General features: G+C 43.7%; 2 protein-coding genes across 3 annotated transcripts in view; one reads left to right on the top strand and one right to left on the bottom strand.

Annotated features, from left to right (window-relative positions):
- Nucleotides 1–6,800, bottom strand: part of USP6NL (USP6 N-terminal like) — a 153,412-nt gene extending 146,612 nt beyond the window's left edge. The window contains exon 1 of one of the 2 annotated variants that reach the window (XM_070754387.1): nucleotides 6,577–6,800. The gene's annotated coding sequence lies outside the window, so the exon portion shown is untranslated. Of the gene's footprint in view, nucleotides 1–6,245; nucleotides 6,400–6,576 lie in introns of those variants that run through there. The other variant, XM_070754388.1, reaches the window with a different exon arrangement.
- Nucleotides 6,801–9,427: 2,627 nt separating this feature from the next.
- Nucleotides 9,428–20,300, top strand: ECHDC3 (enoyl-CoA hydratase domain containing 3). Its single transcript, XM_070754880.1, has 5 exons — nucleotides 9,428–9,599; nucleotides 13,506–13,627; nucleotides 14,876–14,973; nucleotides 16,201–16,401; nucleotides 19,285–20,300. Exons 1-5 carry the CDS (start codon nucleotides 9,445–9,447, stop codon nucleotides 19,597–19,599), a joined length of 891 nt encoding a protein of 296 aa, XP_070610981.1. The 5' UTR covers nucleotides 9,428–9,444; the 3' UTR covers nucleotides 19,600–20,300.
- Nucleotides 20,301–20,806: the final 506 nt, after the last annotated feature.

The following is a 20,806-nucleotide window of genomic DNA, read 5'->3' as shown; positions in this document are numbered from 1 at the left end:
CCTGTGGGCCAGATCTAATCATCCCATGCAGCTTGACTTCCCTGTTCTACATCATGTAGAACATGACATAATGCATCATGTGGAACTCCACCCTCACATAGACAAGATCCTGCCCCCCTTTAACACACTTTCACAAGGCCTTGAGAAATCTAGGCCTGCGGACACCAGAGTGTGATTCAAGCTCATTTGATTGTTGTTGCCAAGAGGGTTGTGCATCATTGCTTTCATTGTTCCTAATATGGTTTGATTGCTTATATGTACCCGGACTATCATTAAGTGTTGTACTTTATGGTTCTTGACAGACGTATCTTTTCTTTTATGTACACAGAGAACATATGCTCACCTCGAGGCTCGACTACTGTAACACTCTCTACATGGGGCTACCTTTGAAAAATTTTCGGAAACTTCAGATCGTGCAGAATGCAGCTGCGAGTGCAATCATGGGCTTTCCCAAATATGCCCATGTTACACCAACACTCCACAGTCTGCATTGGTTGCCGATCAGTTTCCGGTCACAATTTAAAGTGTTGGTTATGACCTATAAAGCCCTTCATGCCACCGGACCAGATTATCTCAGGGACCGCCTTCTGCTGCACGAATCCGGGTCCCGTCAACTAAACAATGTCGGGACCCAGGGGAAGAGCCTTCTCTGTGGCGGCCCCGGCCCTCTGGAACCAACTCCCCCCAGAGATTAGAATTGCCCCCACCCTCCTTGCCTTTCGTAAGCTACTTAAAACCCACCTCTGCCATCAGGCATGGGGGAATTGAGATCCTCTTTCCCCCTAGGCCTTTACAATTCTATGCATGGTATATATGTATGTATGTCTGGTTTTTATATTAATGGGTTTTTAATCGTTTTTAGTATTAGATTACTATTGTACACTGTTTTATTATTGCTGTTAGACGCTCCGAGTCTCCGGAGAGGGGCGGCATACAAATCAAATCAAATCAAATCAAATCAATCAATCAATCAATAAACAAATAAACAAATAAATAAATAAACAAACAAACAAACGAATAAATAAATAAATAAATAAATAGGCACCAAGATAAATTCTTTGTGCGTCCAATCACACTTGGCCAATAAAATTCTATTCCTATTCTATTGTTCATGCATTGGGCTTTTATCTTTGTAAGCTGCCTAGAATCACTGCGAGTGAGTTAGGGGGCCATATACAATTTTCTTAAGCAACTAATCCCGAGGCAGGAACTCTGTAAATCTGCACTCCTTAACATTGTATTTGCTTAGTTCTGGTATTTCCTCTCTCCCCATACAAGAATATAGCTCTCAGTTGTTAAATCATGCTTTTATTTACTTACTGGATTTACACAGCTGTCCACTTTACCAGAGTAACTGTGGGCAGCTAAGAAAACATGTGGATAGGAATAATAATAATATAAAAGCCATAAAGCAACCCAGAATATTGGGGGGGGGGGGGGGTTGGGTTTAAGTTGATCAAAGCACTCTGTACTCACACTGTAGTACAGAACACACATTTTGGCCTCCACTAACAGGACCTAGTGCTTGGTTTTATTTTAACTTTAAAAAAAAATTAGTTTAACATGTTATACATCACCCAAAAGGGAGGGAGGGAGCAGGGAGAATTGAATTTGCTTAGTTCTGGTATTTCCTCTCTCCCCATACAAGAATATAGCTCTCAGTTGTTAAATCATGCTTTTATTTACTTACTGAATTTACACAACTGTAAATGAAGCAGCTTAAAAATAAAGTGCAGCCTTAAATAAATAAAGAACAGAACATAGAAATCTATGCAGAAAAACAATCCTGTTCCAGCTCCATTATAATAAATGCAACAGATATTTCCAGTTACAACTGACGTAGTACGCTCCCTACTCATTCAATAGCCATTTCCAAATGCCTTACAAATGAAACCAGTACTAAGGATTTCCAAAGACGCTCCCTCTTCTCAATTCGGTTTCAATGTATTTACATATCAAAGAGTCACAGGGAAAACTGCATCTCCTAGCTGCCAAGTCATGAAGATCATCAGGTCTTGGCAGTTAAATTACTAAAATTTCTATTCAAATAGCAGGTGGCAGCTCTTACTAATCTTAGGGTTGAGTTTAGAAAAAGTTATAGCAGTGGACACCTGTAATTGGCAGGGGCTTAAACCAGGTCAATCTTTTAAGATGTCAAAATTTCAAACTCCCAGGATCAACCAAGATGGTATCTAAAGGATCCATTAAGGGATTTATTTATTTATTTATTTATTATTTAGATTTGTATGCCGCCCCTCTCCGCAGACTCGGGGCGGCTCACAACAAAGTGAAAACAATTTACAACAAATCTAAATTACTGTTTAAAAATATTTAAAAGACCCCATTTTCTAAACACACATACATACAGACATACCATTCATAAATTGTATATGCCCGGGGGAGATGTCTCAGTTCCCCCATGCCTGACGACAAAGGTGGGTCTTAAGGAGCTTACGAAAGGCAAGGAGAGTGGGGGCAGTTCTAATCTCCGGGGGGGCGGGGCCGCCACACAGAAGGCTCTTCCCCTGGGGCCCGCCAACCAACATTGTTTAGTTGACGGGACCCGGAGAAGGCCTACTCTGTGGGACCTAATCGGTCGCTGGGATTCGTGCGGCAGCAGGCAGTCTCGGAGATATTCTGGTCCAGATCTCAAAAATATCTTCTACTACTTATATTTTATGACTTAGGACAGGTTGTTTTTGAACGAGACACCAACTGGCAATCCCAGGGCCACAAACCAATACAGAAAAGCCCAAGTGGACTTTCATGAATTCACAAGAAGTCCAGTTCAATTGGAAAGATGCTTTTACCTTTGCAGGTAGCCCTCAATTTACAACGGTCATTGAACAGCTGTTCATAGTTACCCCAGATGTTTCAAAAGCTACTTATGATCCAATTTCCAATGGCTACACAATGGATCCTATGTTCATGAGATTGCATTTGGGGCATTTAGCAACTGGCTCATCTTTAATGACTCTTTGCAGTATCCTGTGGTCATTTGACCAAATTTTTCAATGTTTTATACTAGTTTCCAGCAAAAAGCACCCAGGGGATGAATTTGCTTAAGCACGCATGTACATTTAATGATCAATGTTTGCTTAATAGCCACTACAAAAAACAAACAAACACCAAAATATCATATCTACCCTGTGACACCTCAATTGAGGACCACAACCTTAATTCCAGTCGTAAGTCAAGGACCAGCTCAATGGCACAATAACATGCACTACCGACCTCATGCATATTACTCAAAACCAGCTTTCTTACTGGAGCTTCCTCTCTCCAGGAAACACAGATGAAGTTGTAGAATCAGTGGTTCTCAACCTTTCTAATGCCGTGACCCTTAATACAGTTCCTCGTATTGTGGTGACCCCCAACCATAAGTCGAGTGCCAATTCTCCCAACAGATTGACAGGAAGGTCAGAAGGACACCCCCACTGTAAACACCTGATTGGTCAGATTGTAAAAATATGTTCCAAGGCGCCAGAATAGAAGCTTTAGTTCCTAACACCATGGGAAAATTGACTTTTCTCATGGTCTTAGGCGACCCCCGTGAAACCCAAGCCCCAGATTGAGAACCACTGCTGTAGAGCGAACACTACAAAATGTATCCCCCTTTGAAAGGCTGCAGAATTAAGCTGAAAGAGAGTTCTTTGATAAACTGAACCCAACACACACTCCAATTCCTCTCCACTTCATTTAAGAGAGACCTTTCTTGGCAACCAAAGTTTTAAAAAGCTGGATTTTTTTTTTTTCTTTAAGCCATCCCAAACTTCAAGAAATGATACCGTGAGCAACTGCTGGCTTCTCCTTCCCAAAGAAGCCATTCGAGTCAGCAACATAATCAACGGGCGAATCCCAAAGGAGGGAATAAATCCATATAAGAAAGAAAGACAAACCGTCAGCATCTTTCCAAGGGAAACCAAATAGCATCCAGAGCTAAAATTTCAAATTCTGCTGAGGGTTTTGTTTTGGAAAAAAAAGCTCCCTTCCAGAGGGTGTTAAGAACAGCTTTTTGTTCATTCTCAAAGCCTTTTAAGATGGGGGGGGGGGGCATTTCAAATCCCACAATCTCCCACACACAGCCATGCTCTGGCAATCTCACACTACTTACCAGAGCTTACAAAACTTTTGCCAGACCCATCCTCAAATACAGCTCATCTGTTTGGAACCCATATCTCATCTCAGACATTAACACCCTGGAAAATGTCCAAAGATACTTCACCGGAAGAGCCCTTCACTCCTCCACTCGAAACAGAATTCCCTACCAGACTAGACTTTCAATCCTGGGCCTAGAAAGCCTAGAACTAAGACGCCTTAAACAAGATCTAAGTATTGCCCACAAGATCATATGCTGCAGCGTCCTGCCTGTCGGCGACTACTTCAGCTTCAACCACAACAACACAAGAGCCCACAACAGATTTAAACTTAATATTAACCGCTCCAAACTTGACTGTAAAAAATATGACTTCAGTAACCGAATTGTCGAAGCGTGGAACTCATTACCGGACTCTGTAGTGTCATCCCCAAACCCCCAACACTTTACCCTTAGATTATCCACGGTTGATCTATCCAGATTCCTAACAGGTCAGTAAGGGGAGAGTACAAGTGCACTAGAGTGCCTTCCGTCCCCTGTCCTATTGCTCTCCTATATCTCCTATACCTTTCTTCTATTCCTATATCTCTTCTTCTATTCTTTCATTGATATGTTCTATTACTATACCTTCTTTTTTATTCTTTCTTAGATATATTTTAGTATGAGTATCTCCTCTATAACCATCATCATGTATTTTACTATGTGTATATAGATATACTGTATACCCACTAAAACCCTCATTGTGTATTGGACAAAATAAATAAATAAAATAAATGCCCCCCCCCTCTTCTCCCATAACCCTGCTGTCAACCCAAAGACAATCAACTCATCAATGGGCCACCTCCCACCACTCATCAATGGTCCACCTCTCAGCCCAACCTTTGATTTTTTTTCCCCCTTCCCTCCTCCCAATAAGAGAATATTTGTAGCTTAGGGTTGGGGGGCGGGATTTTACTATCTGAAACTGGTGGTTCTCTTTTATGACCTAGCTAGGTAATATTATCAGAGTCGGGGTGGCACAGTGGTTAAGAGTGCAGCACTGCAGGCTACCTTCAGCTAACTGCTGGCTGTAGTTCAGCAGTTCAAATCTCACCACCGGCTCAAGGTTGACTTTGCCTTGCATCCTTCCGAGATGGGTAAAATGAAGACCTAGATTGTTTGCGGGGGGGGGGGGGGGGTGTAGGATATGCTGATTCTGTAAACCGCTTAGAGAAGGATGTAAAAGCACTAGGAAGCAGTCTACAAGTCTAAATGCTATTGCTACCTTGTACGTCACCTAGTCCGTTCGCTCGCTCAAGCAGGAGTCCCTATATGATGTCAGACAAATGGCAAAGTCTCCTCTTGAAAATCTCAAGTGTGGAGAGAATGTGTTTGCTCTCAGTTTGCATCTCACTCCTCAAGCAGCACCGATGGCGTTACCTAGTTGGGTCATGAAACGTCCCGCTGGGAAACAGCTAAGTTCAGAAAGCATTAAGGATGCCACCACCCACCCACAACGCCTTTCCCTCCCCCAGGAGGAAAAGGGGAAGGAAGGCCCCCAGCCCCATCACATCCTCTCCTCCTGCAGGCCTGCCCTCCCTTCAGAAGCCGATCCCCCCCCCCCGCCCTGTTCCCAGCCAACCCTCCCTGCAAGGCATGCACAACACACACACCAAGTTGCTGCTGGTCCCGTCTCCCCACACACACACACATGGTGATCATCTGTTCCCCCCCCCATTTAATTTAATTCATTAGATTTGTATGCCGCCCCTCTCCATAGACTCAGAGATACACATGGTGATAACGAGAGGGTCCCTCTGCCCATCCCCCAGCGCCCCCACCTCCCTCTGCTCCTGCAGACCCCCCTCCCTTCAGGAGCTGAGTTCCCTCCCCCCCCCTGCCCAGCCAACCCTCCTTGCAAGGTAGGCACACACACCCATTAAATTGCTGCTGCTCCCCTGTTCCACATACACACAAATGGGAGGGTCCCCCTGCCCCCCCAACCTCCCTCTGCTCCTGCAAACCCCCCTCCCTTCAGGACCCCCCTCTGCCCAGCCAACCCTCCCTGCAAGGCAGGCACAGCCTAAGTTGCTGCTGCTCCCCTGTCCCCCCCCCCACCCTCGGTGATCACCAGAGGGTCCCCCTGCCCACCCCCCTACCTCAAACCCACCGTGAATGGAGGGCAGGGGAGCCTCCCCCTCTTTTCAAATGAGGAGGGCCGGAGATAGGGGCGAGCCTCAGCCCGGCCCCACGCCTCCCTTAAAAGGGGGGGAAGGGCCCAATGCCGAAGAAAGGGGCGCTTTCCCCGCCCCTTTGCCTTGGCCACGCCTCCCGCGCCGCCGTCAGGAAGCAGCCCCTCGCGCGCGTATCCAACCCCCCCTTTCCAAGAATGGAAGGGTCCACTTTGCCACCTCCGCCCCTCTCCACGCTGGCCGGATCCAAAGCATAATGGGGGGAAACAGCTCCTCGGGGGAGCTTCTTCGGCTTCCCAGTCCGCTCACCTCGCGCGTCTCGGCCTTCACCTCCTCCCCGCGTCTGCGTCCGCTTCCACCGCCGCCCCGCGGTGGTGCTTTTCCAAGCTCAGGGGCCGGGACCTTGGCCTCCAACCAGGAAGTGGCCCGGTGTGACACCTACTCCTTGCTGCCATGACAACGCTCCCCCGCCCGCCGGGCTCGGGCCAGGGAAAGCCTCGGCTCTTGGCCGCACGCCACCGCCTGGCAGCTTCGAGGGCGTTCCCAAAGCAGGGCGCCATTTTGCATTCCAAGGAGCCTACGGCGGCCAGCGAGGGGCGAGCCGGCGTGGCAAAGCCCGCTCTTTCTCAGCCTCTCTCCCATCTTCAGTTAAAAGCGAGGTGATGCTCCGCCTCTTGGCGCGAAGAGCTGCAGCAGGATGTTGCTCGCTATGGACTCCAATTCCCAGAATTCCGAAGGCTGCCCTGTTGGCTGAGGGCATCTGGGAGTTGAAGTCCATCTTTCTTATATGTGCCGTGTTTGAAGAACGTTGATTTAAAATAAATGCCTCACTTTAAGGATCAGCCCTTCTGTCATTGCACTTAAGCATAAAGAATCTAAAATAAAGTTAAATACTGTAATTCTTACACAGTCATTCGAAAAGCAAACAGAAAGATGAGCGATTCTATCTAGCTGATTTTTTTTTTTAAAGGCTGGTTTCCTTTTGTTTCGAAAACTTGCCTGAAACTTTATTTTGTGAAAGGTAGAGGGTTGTGAAAAAAGTGAATATAATCATAATCTGTTTATTTAACCCACTGCCATGCATGATACATTCAGCCACCAACGGGAACACAGAGGAAACCCAACTTTGGATATGGGCAAAAGCTTCAGATTGATTGATTGATTGATTGATTGATTGATTGATTGATTGATTGATCCATCCATCCATCCATCCATCCATTCATTCATTGTGCTTATATGCTGCCCAATTTCCAAAGGACTCTAGGCATCTTCCCCTTGGTGTGAGATTCGGTTTCTGCGCATGCACAGCAAGCAAAATCTCATGTGAGGACGTGTGCGAGAGCAAGATTTCTGCGATTTTCGCCGATATTTTTGCTTCCCGCGCATGCGCAGAAGCAAAAAAAACCGGCAAAATTTTGCTGAAATCTCGCTCACCGCGAGCATCCTCACATGAGATTTCACTTGCACATGTGCAGAAGCCAAATCTTATGCGGAGGCACATGTGCGCATGTCAGACACACAGCTGTGCGTGCAGCTCCCATTTTTCCAACTAGAGTTTTGTACCGGTCTGCGTAACCAGCAGCCCATCCCTGTATCTTCGCTCTCTCCTCCAGGGGAAGAATCGACTGAATAAAGCCTTTTATTTCTTTGCCATTGCTGAGGTCACCTGCTTTAGAACAAAACAAGAGCATGAAAAACAGGAGGGAAACAGAAACTCCACTGACCTCTAAGGATCGTTGAGTCAGTGGCAGCTAAACCTGTATCACCGAAAGAAAACACGACACCTCTGGCCAAAACCTCTGGCACCCTCTCTAAGAGAGCATTCCAGAAGAAGGCGAGGACAAACCACAATTGACTTATTGCTTATTTATTTATTTGTTACATTCATGTGCTGTCCATCTCCCATCCAAAGTGACTGTGGGAGGATAAGAAAAATAGTATCTATTTATTAAATCAATAAGTAAATAAAATAAATATTTATTTGTGTATATTTTATATATAAAATCTGGACACCACCCATCACAGTCACAAAGTGACAACGAGTTTGGTCTGTCCGTAGAAGTACTGGAGTAAGATTGACTTATTGTTTTATTTATTGATTTGTTACAGTCATATGCTGTCCATCTCCCTATCCAAAGTGACTCTGGGGGGATAAGAAATAAGGATAAGTATATATTTATTAAATCAATAAATAAATAAATAAAATATTTATTTGTGTATATTTATATATAAAATCTGGACACCACCCATCAGTCACAAAGTGACAAGTTTGGTGTGTCGGTAGAAGTAATGGAGTAAGATTGACTTACTGTTTATTTATTGATTTGTTACAGTCATGTGCTGTCCATCTCCCTATCCAAAGTGACTCTGAGAGGATAAGAAAAATAATATTTATTTATTAAAACGATAAATACATAAAATAAATATTTATTGATCTACTCAACTCTTTATATATCAACTCTTGACAATGCCCATCACACTCACAAAGTGACGATGAGTTTGTTGGTAGAAGTACTGGAGTAAGATTCATATTTAAGATTCTTAAAGTTAATATATACACTGATCAAAAAGATAAAGGGAACGCTCAAATAACACATCCTAAATCTGAATGAATGAAATATTATCATTGAATATTTCATTTGCACAGTATTCAATTGCACAACAGCATGTGAAATTGACTGTCAATCAGTGTTGCTTCCTAAGTGGAGTTTGATTTACTTGGAGTTATATTGTGCTGTTTAAGTGTTGCCTTTATTATTTTGAGCAGTGTATTTTCAATTATAATCAAACTCTTATCTCTGGCGCGTCCTGCTAATCCAAACTTTTTGCCTTTGAAAGGGCAGTGGCTCATCGACGCGTGAGGCGAAACCGTGCCAAGTTTGCTGAAGAAACACGCGTGTTGACTGGGCTCACACGACACGCGGCCCCCTTCGGCCCCGATCGGAGTGGGTTCCTCCGATACATGCTCGCCTCGCAACCAGAAAAGTGCATAACCCGTCCAACGAGCAAACTCCGCGCGAGTTTGTTTGGCGTTCCCCCCCCCCCCCCCCTCCCTTCCGCGCGATGCAAAACCTCGCCACAGCAGCGCGGCCTCTTTTTCTCCACGCGCCATTCCGCGTCTGGCCAGCAGGGGGCCCCCTTGAACCGCTCCTCCGCTCTGCACCGCTGCGAGGAGCTATGGCCGCCGTGGCCGTCCGAGGAGGGCTCGGCGGAGCGAAGCTGGCGCGGTTCGTGCTGGCCAGCCGGACTGCTTCGACCGGCCACCCCGCAGGCCCCGCGGCCGACGGGCAGCAAGGGAAGCTCACCCGCGTGTGGCAGAGTGAAGGCATCAGGTGTGGCAGGGAATGGGAGGATCCGGATTAGAGCAGAATAGTCATAGAATGGTTAGGATATGATAGGGGTGGCGACGAGAGGAAAGGAGAGAGGGAAGAAAAGAGGGAAAGAAAAGGAAAAGAGGAAGGGAAAGGAAAGGAAAAACAAGGAAAGAAAAGAAAAAACAGGTAAAGATAAGGTAAGAGGAGAGGAAAGGGAAAGGAAGGAGGTAAGGTCACAATTCAAAGTGTCAAAATTCAAAATGTTGGTTATGACCTAAAAAGCCCCTCATGGCACCGGACCAGAATATCTCCGGGACCGCCTTCTGCCGCACGAATCCCAGCGACCGGTTAGGTCCCATAGAGTGGACCTTCTCCGGGTCCCATCAACAAAACAATGTCATTTGGCGGGGCCCAGGGGAAGAGCCTTCTCTGTGGCGGCCCCAACTCTGGAACTAGCTCCCCACAGAGATTAGAACTGCCCCCACCCTCCTTGCCTTCCATAAACTCCTTAAAACCCACCTTTGCTGTCAGGCATGGGGGAATTGAGATATCTCCCCCAGGCCTATATAATTTATGTATGGTATGTTTGTATGTATGTTTGATTAATAATGGGGGTTTTAAAATGTTTTTTAAATTATTAGATTTGTTATGAATTGTTCTATTGCTGTTGTGAGCCACCCTGAGTCTACGGAGAGGGGCGGCATACAAATCAAATCAAATCAATCAATCAATCAATCAATAAATAAATAAATAAATAAATAAATAAATGAAAAACAGGGAAAGGAAAGAGAAAAGGAGAGGAAAGAGAAAAAGACGAAAGGAAAGACAAAGGAAAGGATAAGATTCAGAATAGGATAGAATTCAGGATAGGATAGGATTGAATTGGGAGGGCAGCCCCCCCCCCTTGGGTCCCTGCAGCCCCTGCAGTTTAATATCTATGTGTAAGTAAGCTTTACTGCATATAGTTAAAGTAAAATTTGTTCCTGTAAATAGAAGACTAAGACAAAAAATATTTTACTTGCCCTGTAAAACTGTTCACTATTGTTTTTCTACAAAAGTGTCTCTGTTATTTATCTGAACTGGTTCCTGAATTGCCACAATATAAATTCTGGTATCTAATATCTTGCTGCGTATCTCAGTACAGTGGTACTGAGAAGCCTCCGTGGGGCCTCCCTAGGAATCTCCTGGGAGGAAACAGGGCCAGAAAAGGTGGGGAGGAGCCTCTGTGGGGACTCTCTAAGAATCTTCTGGAAGGAAACAGGGCCTCCACCCTCCCTGTGGTTTCCCCAATTGCACGCATTATTTGCTTTTACGTTGATTCCTATGGGAAAAGTTGCTTCTTACAAACTTTTCTACTTAAGAACCTGGTCACAGAATGAATTAAGTTCGTAAGTAGAGGTACCACTGTATATCCGGACATTGTCAAATGCCCGAATTTTGATCACAGTGCAAGGACTAGTTGTAAGTCACTTTTTTTTTCTCCACTTGTAACTTTGAATAGTGTCTTTGTAAATGAATGGGTTATAAGTCAAGAACTAGCTGCACTGAAGTATATTTTTACAGTATCTGCGTCAATGCAAGCCATTAAACCATTAACTAGATATTTGGAATGGAATCACATAGCATTTTAAAACACCTCCTGTTTTTCCCATAAGGTCAAGTTTACCAACTGCAAATTTAGCAAGCAGGGTTTTTTTCCCTTCAAAAACAGCCTCTCCCCCCAGCACAATTAATTAATAACTAATAGTGCATAAACCAGAAATTCCTTTTTTGGAAATGTTAAGATCATAATCAGTTTCTAAACAAGTGAGCGGAATGAACTGGTCAAGGGAAGGAAGCTGAAAGGGGGGGGGGAATGAATTAATTGTTTTTAATAGGAAAATGAACACAAGAACAAGGGGACGCAATCTGAAGTTAGTTGAGGGAAAGACCAAAAGCAACGTGAGAAAATATTATTTTACTGAAAGAATAGTAGATCCTTGGAACAAACTTCCAGCAGACGTGGTTGGTAAATCCACAGTAACTGAATTTAAACATGCCTGGGATAAACATAGATCCATCCTAAGATAAAATACAGGAAATAGTATAAGGGCAGACTAGATGGACCAGGAGGTCTTTTTCTGCCGACAGTCTTCTATGTTTCTATGTTTCTAATTGTGGATGAAATTTAGAGTGGAGAAAAGTGATTCCAAAGTGAGCCCAGTTGATTATCAGGGAAGCTATTCTTTTGAGATGACCTCAAAACCAGAAAAAAACCCTTTGCAAAATCCATTTGCAAATCATGTCTTGATTGGTTTAGGGGCCAAATCAATTCCTAGGCCTCATTCAGGCAGAAAAATGTTCCCAGCTTGCAAAATACTGTACTGTATATTTGATCTCAAATGATCAGCTGTCTGCAAGGAATATAAATCCTTCCATTGCCCACCATCCAGTCAGAGCTGAAGAAGCAAAACATATTCAAAAGACAAGAAAACAAGAAAGTCCAGTTGCCTCCTGAAAAAGCACCTTTAGGACAACCCATGGCCAGGATCACAAATCTCCAACCTTGGCAACTTTAAGATTTGTGGACTTCAATTCCCAGAATTCCTCAGCCAGCAAAGCTTGTTGAAGTCCACAAGTCTTGAAGTTGCCAAGGTTGGAGGGCCCTAAGCAGGATGACTGACAATCTCTACAGATTCTCATTCCTACCAAATTGCTTTCCATGACATCTGTTAGGACTGTGTCCATGACTGTTGGATTGGCAATATATTGGCTGCCGCTGTTGCAGACTGCCACAAGAGGGAGCTAGAGTTCCTAGTTTATTTCTCTTTGTTTCTCTTTGTCAGGCTACTCACTGCAATCTCTCTGTATTGTAGTCATGCATTATAGCTAAAATGTGTTTAGGTTTGATATCTTTGTTTACTCATTACGACACAGACAACTGGTATGAAAAACTATGTACTTGGTAATATTTGGATTGTTATTCTGACTTCGTATGTGTATGACTTTAGACTACTTATCAGAATATGTTATTTCTCAAAGTAAACTTCAATTTAACTTAGTACAGTGGTACCTCTACTTAAGAACATAATTTGTTCCGTGACCAGATTCTTAAGTAGAAATGTTCTTAAGTAGAAGCAATTTTTCCCATAGGAATCAATGTAAAAGCAAATAATGCGTGCAAACCTATAAGAAAAGAAATAAAAGCTGGGAATTTGGGTGGGAGGAGGAGGAAGAAGAAGAGGAGGAAGAAGGTGAGGTGAGGGGAATCAAAAAATTCCAAAACTTTAAGGCTAAAAAGAAAAAGAAGTGGGGAGAAGGAGCACGCGTCTCCAATACACCCGGCACGAGACTGCCTCCCATACACTGGCTGCTGCTGCTGCTACCTGCTTCCTCTTCCTTCCCATGCTGAAGGGCTCCCCTCTCCTCTCGCTCTCTTTGTAGCCACGCCTTTCCTTCACTGTGGTGACTCCTCGGCTGCCCAGAGCGAAGGGAGCGTTTCTTTTCTCTGGGCGCTGGCAGAGGTTTATTCCCTCTCCAAGCGCCCAGAGAAAGGAAAATGCTTTGTTCTCTCTGGACTGCCAAAGCCTCCTTAAACACCACCAAAAGGCTCCTCTGGCAGCCCAGAAGGCCAGGATTAAAGGGGGAATGGCAGGAAACTGGCCGGGCCTTCGTGCCGCTCTCAAATTTCCTCGGAAATTTTTCCAGGCTTGGGTTCTTAAGTAAAAAATGGTTCTTGAGAAAAGGCAAAAAAAATCTTGAACACCTGGTTCTTATCTGGAAAAGTTCTTAAGTAGAGGTACCACTGTATATCTCTGTGTGACTGAGTAGTTATTCACAACTAATCTCAATCTAAACGTTTCTGTGTGTTCAAAACCTTGGTAAACAAGGATTACTCTGCTCCTACATTAACAACATCTTATCAGCATTATTTTTTCTTTACAGGAACATCGTTCTGAGCAACCCTGGGAAAAGGAATGCGCTCTCCCTCTCCATGCTCAAGTCCCTCCGTCGGGATATTTTGCACGATGTTGACAGCACGGATTTGCGCGTCATTATCATTTCCGGTAGGTTATTCATTCACGATCGAAAATGAAATAAGGACAGAATTTGGCAGAAGCTTCTTCTCAATCATTTCCGTCTAACTATCATTTCTCTGAAGCAGAGACTCTGTCTAGGGCAGTGATGGGCTCCTATGGGTATGGTCAGGTACTCAGAACCACTAGAAACATTTTGAATTTTTTTCTTTTTTTTTCCCTTCTGGGCTCTGGGTATGTTTTTCCTATTTATTTATTTATTTATTTATTCATTCATTCATTCATTCATTCATTCATTCATTCATTCATTTATTTATTTATTTATTATTTAGATTTGTATGCTGCCCCTCTCCGAAGACTCGGGGCGGCTCACAACAAGATAGAACAAATCATAAATAATCCAAATAACTTTAAAATATTTAAAGATTTAAAAGAACCCCATATACTAACAGACACACACACAAGCATACCATGTATAAATTGAACATGCCCGGGGGAGGTGTTTCAATTCCCCCATGCCTGACGGCAAAGGTGGGTTTTAAGGAGTTTATGGAAGGCAGGAAGAGTAGGGGCAGTCCTAATCTCTGGGGTTCCAGAGAGTCGGTGCCGCCACAGAGAAGGCTCTTCCCCTGGGGCCCGCCAACCGACATTGTTTAGTTATTGCAGTCAATGAGGTTGAATGTGTATAATTTTAAAAGAGCTGTGTGTGTGTGTGTGTATGCGTGTGTGTACATACACATACAGTTTATATAGTAGATAATGTATATTTTTGTATGCCTGTGTGTAATATGTATGTACACATATGGCATATATACATAGAATTAAATAATATATTTTGGATGTTTAGTAATAGTAAATAGAGAGGGAAATTGTATTTCTTTGAAGTGAGGAGAGACAAGGCACCCTAACCCCAACCAAAACTCTTGACGTGAGTGACGTCAAGTTGGCCACCTTTAAGCCAGTCACATGACCTTTAAGCCACCCCGTAACATGATCGTCAAGCCACTCCCATATGGTCACATGGCCGGCAAGCCACACCCACAAAATAAGCCACGCCCACAGTGTGGTAGTAAAAAAAAATTGCAGCCTTTCACTGTCCACAATCCAACCATGATGGCTAGTAAATCATTTTTTAACATGTCATGCAAACACAATACTGGTTTATTTTTCTGTAGAACATGGTTAAGCATGTTCTAGTTCAATGTGTTGTGTGAGCGAGGTCATTGTGGCATCCTGTGTAAATATCTCCTTTTTTAAAAAAACAAATCTTCTCTGCAGCTGAGGGTCCGGTGTTCTCCTCTGGACATGACCTGAAGGAATTGACTCCAAAGGAAGACCCAAAGCAGCACATGGACATCTTTAAAACCTGTTCGGAGGTGAGTTATTTGCTCTTATTTCTACGAGTGGCTCACTTCTCTCTCTCTCTCCTTGTGCGCCAAAATTTATTTATTTATCTATCTATGTGTCTATGTATCTATCTATCTATCTAATCTATCTATCTATCTATCTATCTATCTATCTATCTATCTATCTACCTATTATCTCTATCTAATCTATCTATCTATCTATCTATCTATCTATCTACCTATTATCTCTATCTATCTAATCTAATCTATCTATCTATCTATCTATCTATCTACCTATTATCTCTATCTATCTAATCTATCTATCTAATCTCTCTCTCTCTCCTGTCTGTCTGTCTGTCTGTCTGTCTGTCTATCTATCTATCTATTTATCTATCTATCTATCTATCTATCTATCTATCTATCTAATCTATCTAATCTCTCTCTCTCTCTGTCTATCTATCTATCTATCTATCTATCTATCTATCTATCTATCTATCTATCTATTTATTGGACCGCCCTTTTCCAGTGGACTCAGGGTAGCGTACAAAATAAAAGATAAAAAATTCAAAAACTGTAAAAATCCCAAACGCACAGGGTAAAAACAATGCAAAATCTTATGTTCACTTTAAAATCAGGGGTGTCCAAATTTGGTAACTTTAAGACTTGTGGACTTTAATTGTGGTTGCCACCATGTAAAAAAGATGTGGAGACTCTAGAAAGAGTGCAGAGAAGAGCAACAAAGATGATGAGGGGACTGGAGGCTAAAACATATGACGAACAGTTGCAGGAATTGTGTATGTCTAGTTTAATGAAAAGAAGGACCAGAGGAGACATGATAGCAGTGTTCCAGTATCTCAGGAGTTGCCACAAAGAAGAAGGAGTCAACCTATTCTCCAAAGCACCTGAACGTAGGACAAGAAGCCACAATACCTTCAAGCCAAGCCACAAGCCACACCTATGCAAAGGTGCATTATGTATATATACTTTTGTCAGCCAATCTGAGTACATTACGATTTGCATATTCACCAGGACTAAGCAGTTTTACAATTCTTCTTTCTTTCTGCAATTTGGAATATTGCATCAGGTAGGCAGCGATCCTGACACAGGGTCCTTGACTTGTGTTGACCAGGGCTGGACCATCGTATTCCAGATGTGATCTAACATAGGGTGAAAGTGGAACTATCCCTTCTTTTGTTCTCCATGCGTTAAAAGTGAGACATCTCTCGTTTCCTTTCTTTTCCAAACCCTTCCCAACAGGTCATGACGTTGCTTCCAAAGCTCCCTGTGCCTGTGATCGCCAAAGTCAATGGCCTTGCCACAGCGGCCGGTTGCCAACTGGTGGCCAGCTGTGACATTGCCGTGGCTAGCGAGAAGTCCAGGTTTGCCACCCCCGGAGTGAACGTGGGTCTCTTCTGCTCAACACCCGCAGTAGCCATCGGAAGATCCCTGCCTAAAAAGGTACCGTATTTTTTGGAGTATAAGACGCACCTTAGTTTTGGGAGAGGAAAACACCTTTCAGCTGTGGCGAGGGGGGCGTTTGCCCAGGTTCGCCTGGTGCACCAGTTGCGGCCCTATCTGGACTGGGAGTCACTGCTCACAGTCACTCATGCCCTCATCACCTCGAGGTTCGACTACTGTAATGCTCTCTACATGGGGCTACCTTTGAAGAGTGTTTGGAAACTTCAGATCGTGCAGAATGCAGCTGCGAGAGCAATCATGGGCTTTCCCAAATATGCCCATGTTACACCAACACTCAGCAGTCTGCATTGGTTGCTGATCAGTTTCCGATCACAATTCAAAGTGTTGGTTATGACCTATAAAGCCCTTCATGGCATCGGACCAGAATATCTCCAGGACCGCCTTCTGCCGCACGAATCCCAGCGACCGGTTAGGTCCCACAGAGTTGGCCTTCTCCGGGTCCCGTCGACTAAACAATGTCGTTTGGCGGGACCCAGGGGAAGAGCTTTCTCTGTGGCGGCCCCGACCCTCTGGAACCAGCTCCCCCCAGATATCAGAGTTGCCCCCACCGTCCTTGCCTTTCGCAAGCTCCTTAAAACCCACCTTTGTCGTCAGGCATGGGGGAACTGAAATTTTCCCTTCTCCCTAGGCTTATAGAATTTATACATGGTATGCTTGTATGTATGATTGGTTCTTTAAATTGGGGTTTTTTAGATTATTTTTAATATTAGATTTGTTTACATTGTCTTTTTTAATTGTTGTTAGCCGCCCCGAGTCTTCGGAGAGGGGCAGCATACAAATCTAATAAATAAATAAATAAACAAACAAACAAATAAATAAATAAATAAATAATTTTTTAAAAAAAACAAGAGGGACAAAAAAATCTGCCTCCCAGCAAACAGTGAAAATGGTTTACACTATTTGCTGTGTATTTCTGTGATATGTGCCTGACCCATAGAAATAGCAGATAATCGGAGAAATGTGGCAGTATATTAATGCCAGAAAGATTTCTTAAATGTAATCACACCAACTCCTCCCAATTATTAAAATGCACTGAAACTGATCTGTGGGAAATGAGGGGAGGATGGGACAAGGTAAGAGGATATGTAGTCCATAGAAATTCGAGACCAAGCTACAAGTAATAAATTGGAATCACTTTGTAATATGTAAATAGATATATTGCTCTTGAGTTAAAATGGTATACAGTGGTACCTCGACATACGAGTTTAATTCGTTCCAGACCCGAGCTCGTAAGTAGATCAACTCGTATCTCGAACAAATTTTCCCCATATTTATTTATTTATTTTATTTATTTATTTATTTTGTCCAATACACAATGAGGGATTTAGTGGGGGTATATATATATATATATATATACACATAGTAAAATACATGATGAAGGTTATAGAGGAGATACTCATAGTAAAATATATCTAAAAAATAATAGAAAAGAAGATATAGTAATAGAACATATCAATGAAAGAATAGAAGAAGAGATATAGGAATAGAAGAAAGGTATAGGAGATATAGGAGAGCAATAGGACAGGGGACGGAAGGCACTCTAGTGCACTTGTACTCGCCCCTTACTGACCTCTTAGGAATCTGGATAGGTCAACCGTAGATAATCTAAGGGTAAAGTGTTGGGGGTTTGAATTAATGTAAATAATTCTAATTGGTTCCAGCCCTCAAAAAAGTCCCAAAGTTAGCCTAAATTATGAAAAAATACATGTTTTTAATTAATAAATGTACATGCAACACATATAAATAAACAATAAAGTGAATAATGAAAAGAGAAATGTACAAAATACAATAAGAAAATGTATAAAACACGGTACAGTAACCTTACCTTGGCGATAGACGAGTGCGGCTGTGTACTGTAGGCTACGTAAACAACACTTTCTTAAACTATCATAAACATAAACAAAACAACAATTCCATAGTTAAATTGTATAAAACTTTGTTTTGCGCGCTAACACGTGCGAATGGCCGAGATAACCGGAAGCAAGGGGATTCTAGGTCAGAGAGGCGATGCACCAACTAGCGGTAGCATTCTGAAGCTCGGCTCGTATCCCAAATTTGAGCTCGGGTGTCGAACAGAAATTTCGCTCGCGTCGCAGCTCGTAACTTAGAATAATCGCATGTGGAGCAGCTCGTATCTAGAGGTACCACTGTATACAAAATATGCCCCCATTTTGGTGGAAGGGTATGAAAGTTGTCGGGTGGTGCGGGCACTAAGAACACTGGGCACATTGTTATATGTTGTGTGCATGTTGTATTGTTATTGTTAAAGAGCCAGGTGGCACAGGGGTTAGAGTGCAGCACTGCAGGCTACTTCACTGCCAGCTGTAGTTCAGCAGTTCAAATCTCACCACCGGCTCAAGGTTGACTCAGCCTTCCATCCTTCCGAGATGGGTAACATGAGGATCCAGATTGTTGGGGGCAATAGGCTGACTCTGTAAACTGCTTAGAGGGCTATAAAAGTACTATGAAGTGGTATATAAGTCTAAATGTTATTTATTATTTATTTATTTATTTGTTCAATTTTTATGCCGCCCTTCTCCTTAGACTCAGGGCGGCTTACAACATGTTAGCAATAGCACTTTTAAACAGAGCCAGCCTATTGCCCCCACAATCCGGGTCCTCATTTGACCCACCTCGGAAGGATGGAAGGCTGAGTCAACCTTGAGCCGGTGATGAGATTTGAACCGCTGACCTTCAGATCTAGTCAGCTTCAGTGGCCTGCAGTACAGCACTCTACCTGCTGCGCCACCCCAGCTCTTGCTAATACTATTGCTATTCCTAGCTTGTATCTGCCCGTTAGAACTTTGAAATGAGCCAGATGTTGAACATCAAAGTCTCCATAGCTCAGGTGTTTTCTTGCAGGTGGCACTGGAGATCCTCTTCACCGGAGAGCCCATGACAGCTCAGGATGCCCTTCTCCACGGACTCATCAGCCGAGTTGTACCTGAGGACCAGCTGGACAACGAAACCTTGAAAATTGCCCAAAAGATTTGCCAAAGCAGCCGGGCCGTGTTAGCTTTGGGGAAGGCCACTTTTTACAAACAGATGGAACATGACATTAGCACGGCCTACCAGATAGCTTCCCAGGTCATGGTGGAGAACCTGGCCCTGAAGGATGGACAGGAAGGGATTGAGGCCTTCGTTTCTAAACGCAAACCCAACTGGTTCCATTCTTGAAAGAAACATTTCCAAGGAACCTCTAATACCTGGAATTCACTACCTGACTCTGTGGTTTCTTCCCCACACCCCCCAAAACTTTAACCTTAGACTGTCTATAGTTGACCCCAAACCCCCAAAACTTTAACCTTAGACTGTCTACAGTCGACCCCTCCCCGCAGTGAACGGCTACCAAAATTTTTACTTTCCACACTGTGGGTGTGGCTTATGCATTTTGTTTCAACACCTTGCAGTGCAAATTGGGTACTCTGGGGTGGAGCTCCAAATTTTGCTACCAGAACTGCGTTCCTGTAGGAGCCCATCAATGCCTCCCCGTTTCTAAGAGGTCTGTAAGAGGAGTGCATAAGCCGCACAAATCACCAGTTATGTCCTACAGAGTTGGCCTTCTCCGGGTCCCGTCGATGAAACAATGTCGTTTGGCGGGACCCAGGGGAAGAGCCTTCTCTGTGGCGGCCCCGACCCTCTGGAACCAGCTCCCCCCAGAGATCAGAACTGCCTCCACCCTCCTTGCTTTCCCCCCCAGGCCTATACAATTTATGCATGGTATGTTTGTGTGTATGTTTTGCTTTTTAATAAGGGTTTTTTAGTTATTTTAAATATTAGATTTGTCATATGCTGTTTTATTATTGTTGTTAGTCTACGGAAAGGGGCGGCATACAAATCTAATAAATAAATAAGCGCACCACAGTGCCTACCATCCCTGTCCTATTGTCCTCTTTTATCATTACTTTTTACCTACTACTATCCTGTACATGTTTGACAAATAAGTAAATAAAATAAATACGGAAAGATGCTGGCCCTTCAGATGTTCCTGAATGACAATTCCCCCTATTTCTTTAGCAACTCTTCCTGCTACCGTGTTTCCCCGATAGTAAGGCCATGTCTTACTTTCTTTTTACCCCCAAAAGCCCCACTATGTGTTACTTTCGGGGTATGTCTTACATTACCATCCCCGGAAGCGAGCCAGTTTATGCCCTGGAAACCAGCTACTCTTCCAGCCAAGGCACCTTTTGAGCGGCGTTGCAAAAAAAAAAAACAACACATCTTACGTCTCCCCTTCCCCCAACCCTCTTTCACACAACCCGACCTCTTTCTTTCTCCTTCTCTGGCAGATCGAGCGCGCGAAGTGGCACCTCCCACCTTCCGCCGCTGCTGGCCGCCCGCCCTCTTTCGCCCAGCGCCGCTTGAAAGGACCCCCCCCTTGGCT

Source organism: Erythrolamprus reginae, chromosome 6 (assembly GCF_031021105.1).
Source record: "Erythrolamprus reginae isolate rEryReg1 chromosome 6, rEryReg1.hap1, whole genome shotgun sequence".
Classification (NCBI taxonomy): Eukaryota; Metazoa; Chordata; class Lepidosauria; order Squamata; family Dipsadidae; genus Erythrolamprus; species Erythrolamprus reginae.
This window is presented reverse-complemented; position numbering and strand designations above follow the sequence as displayed.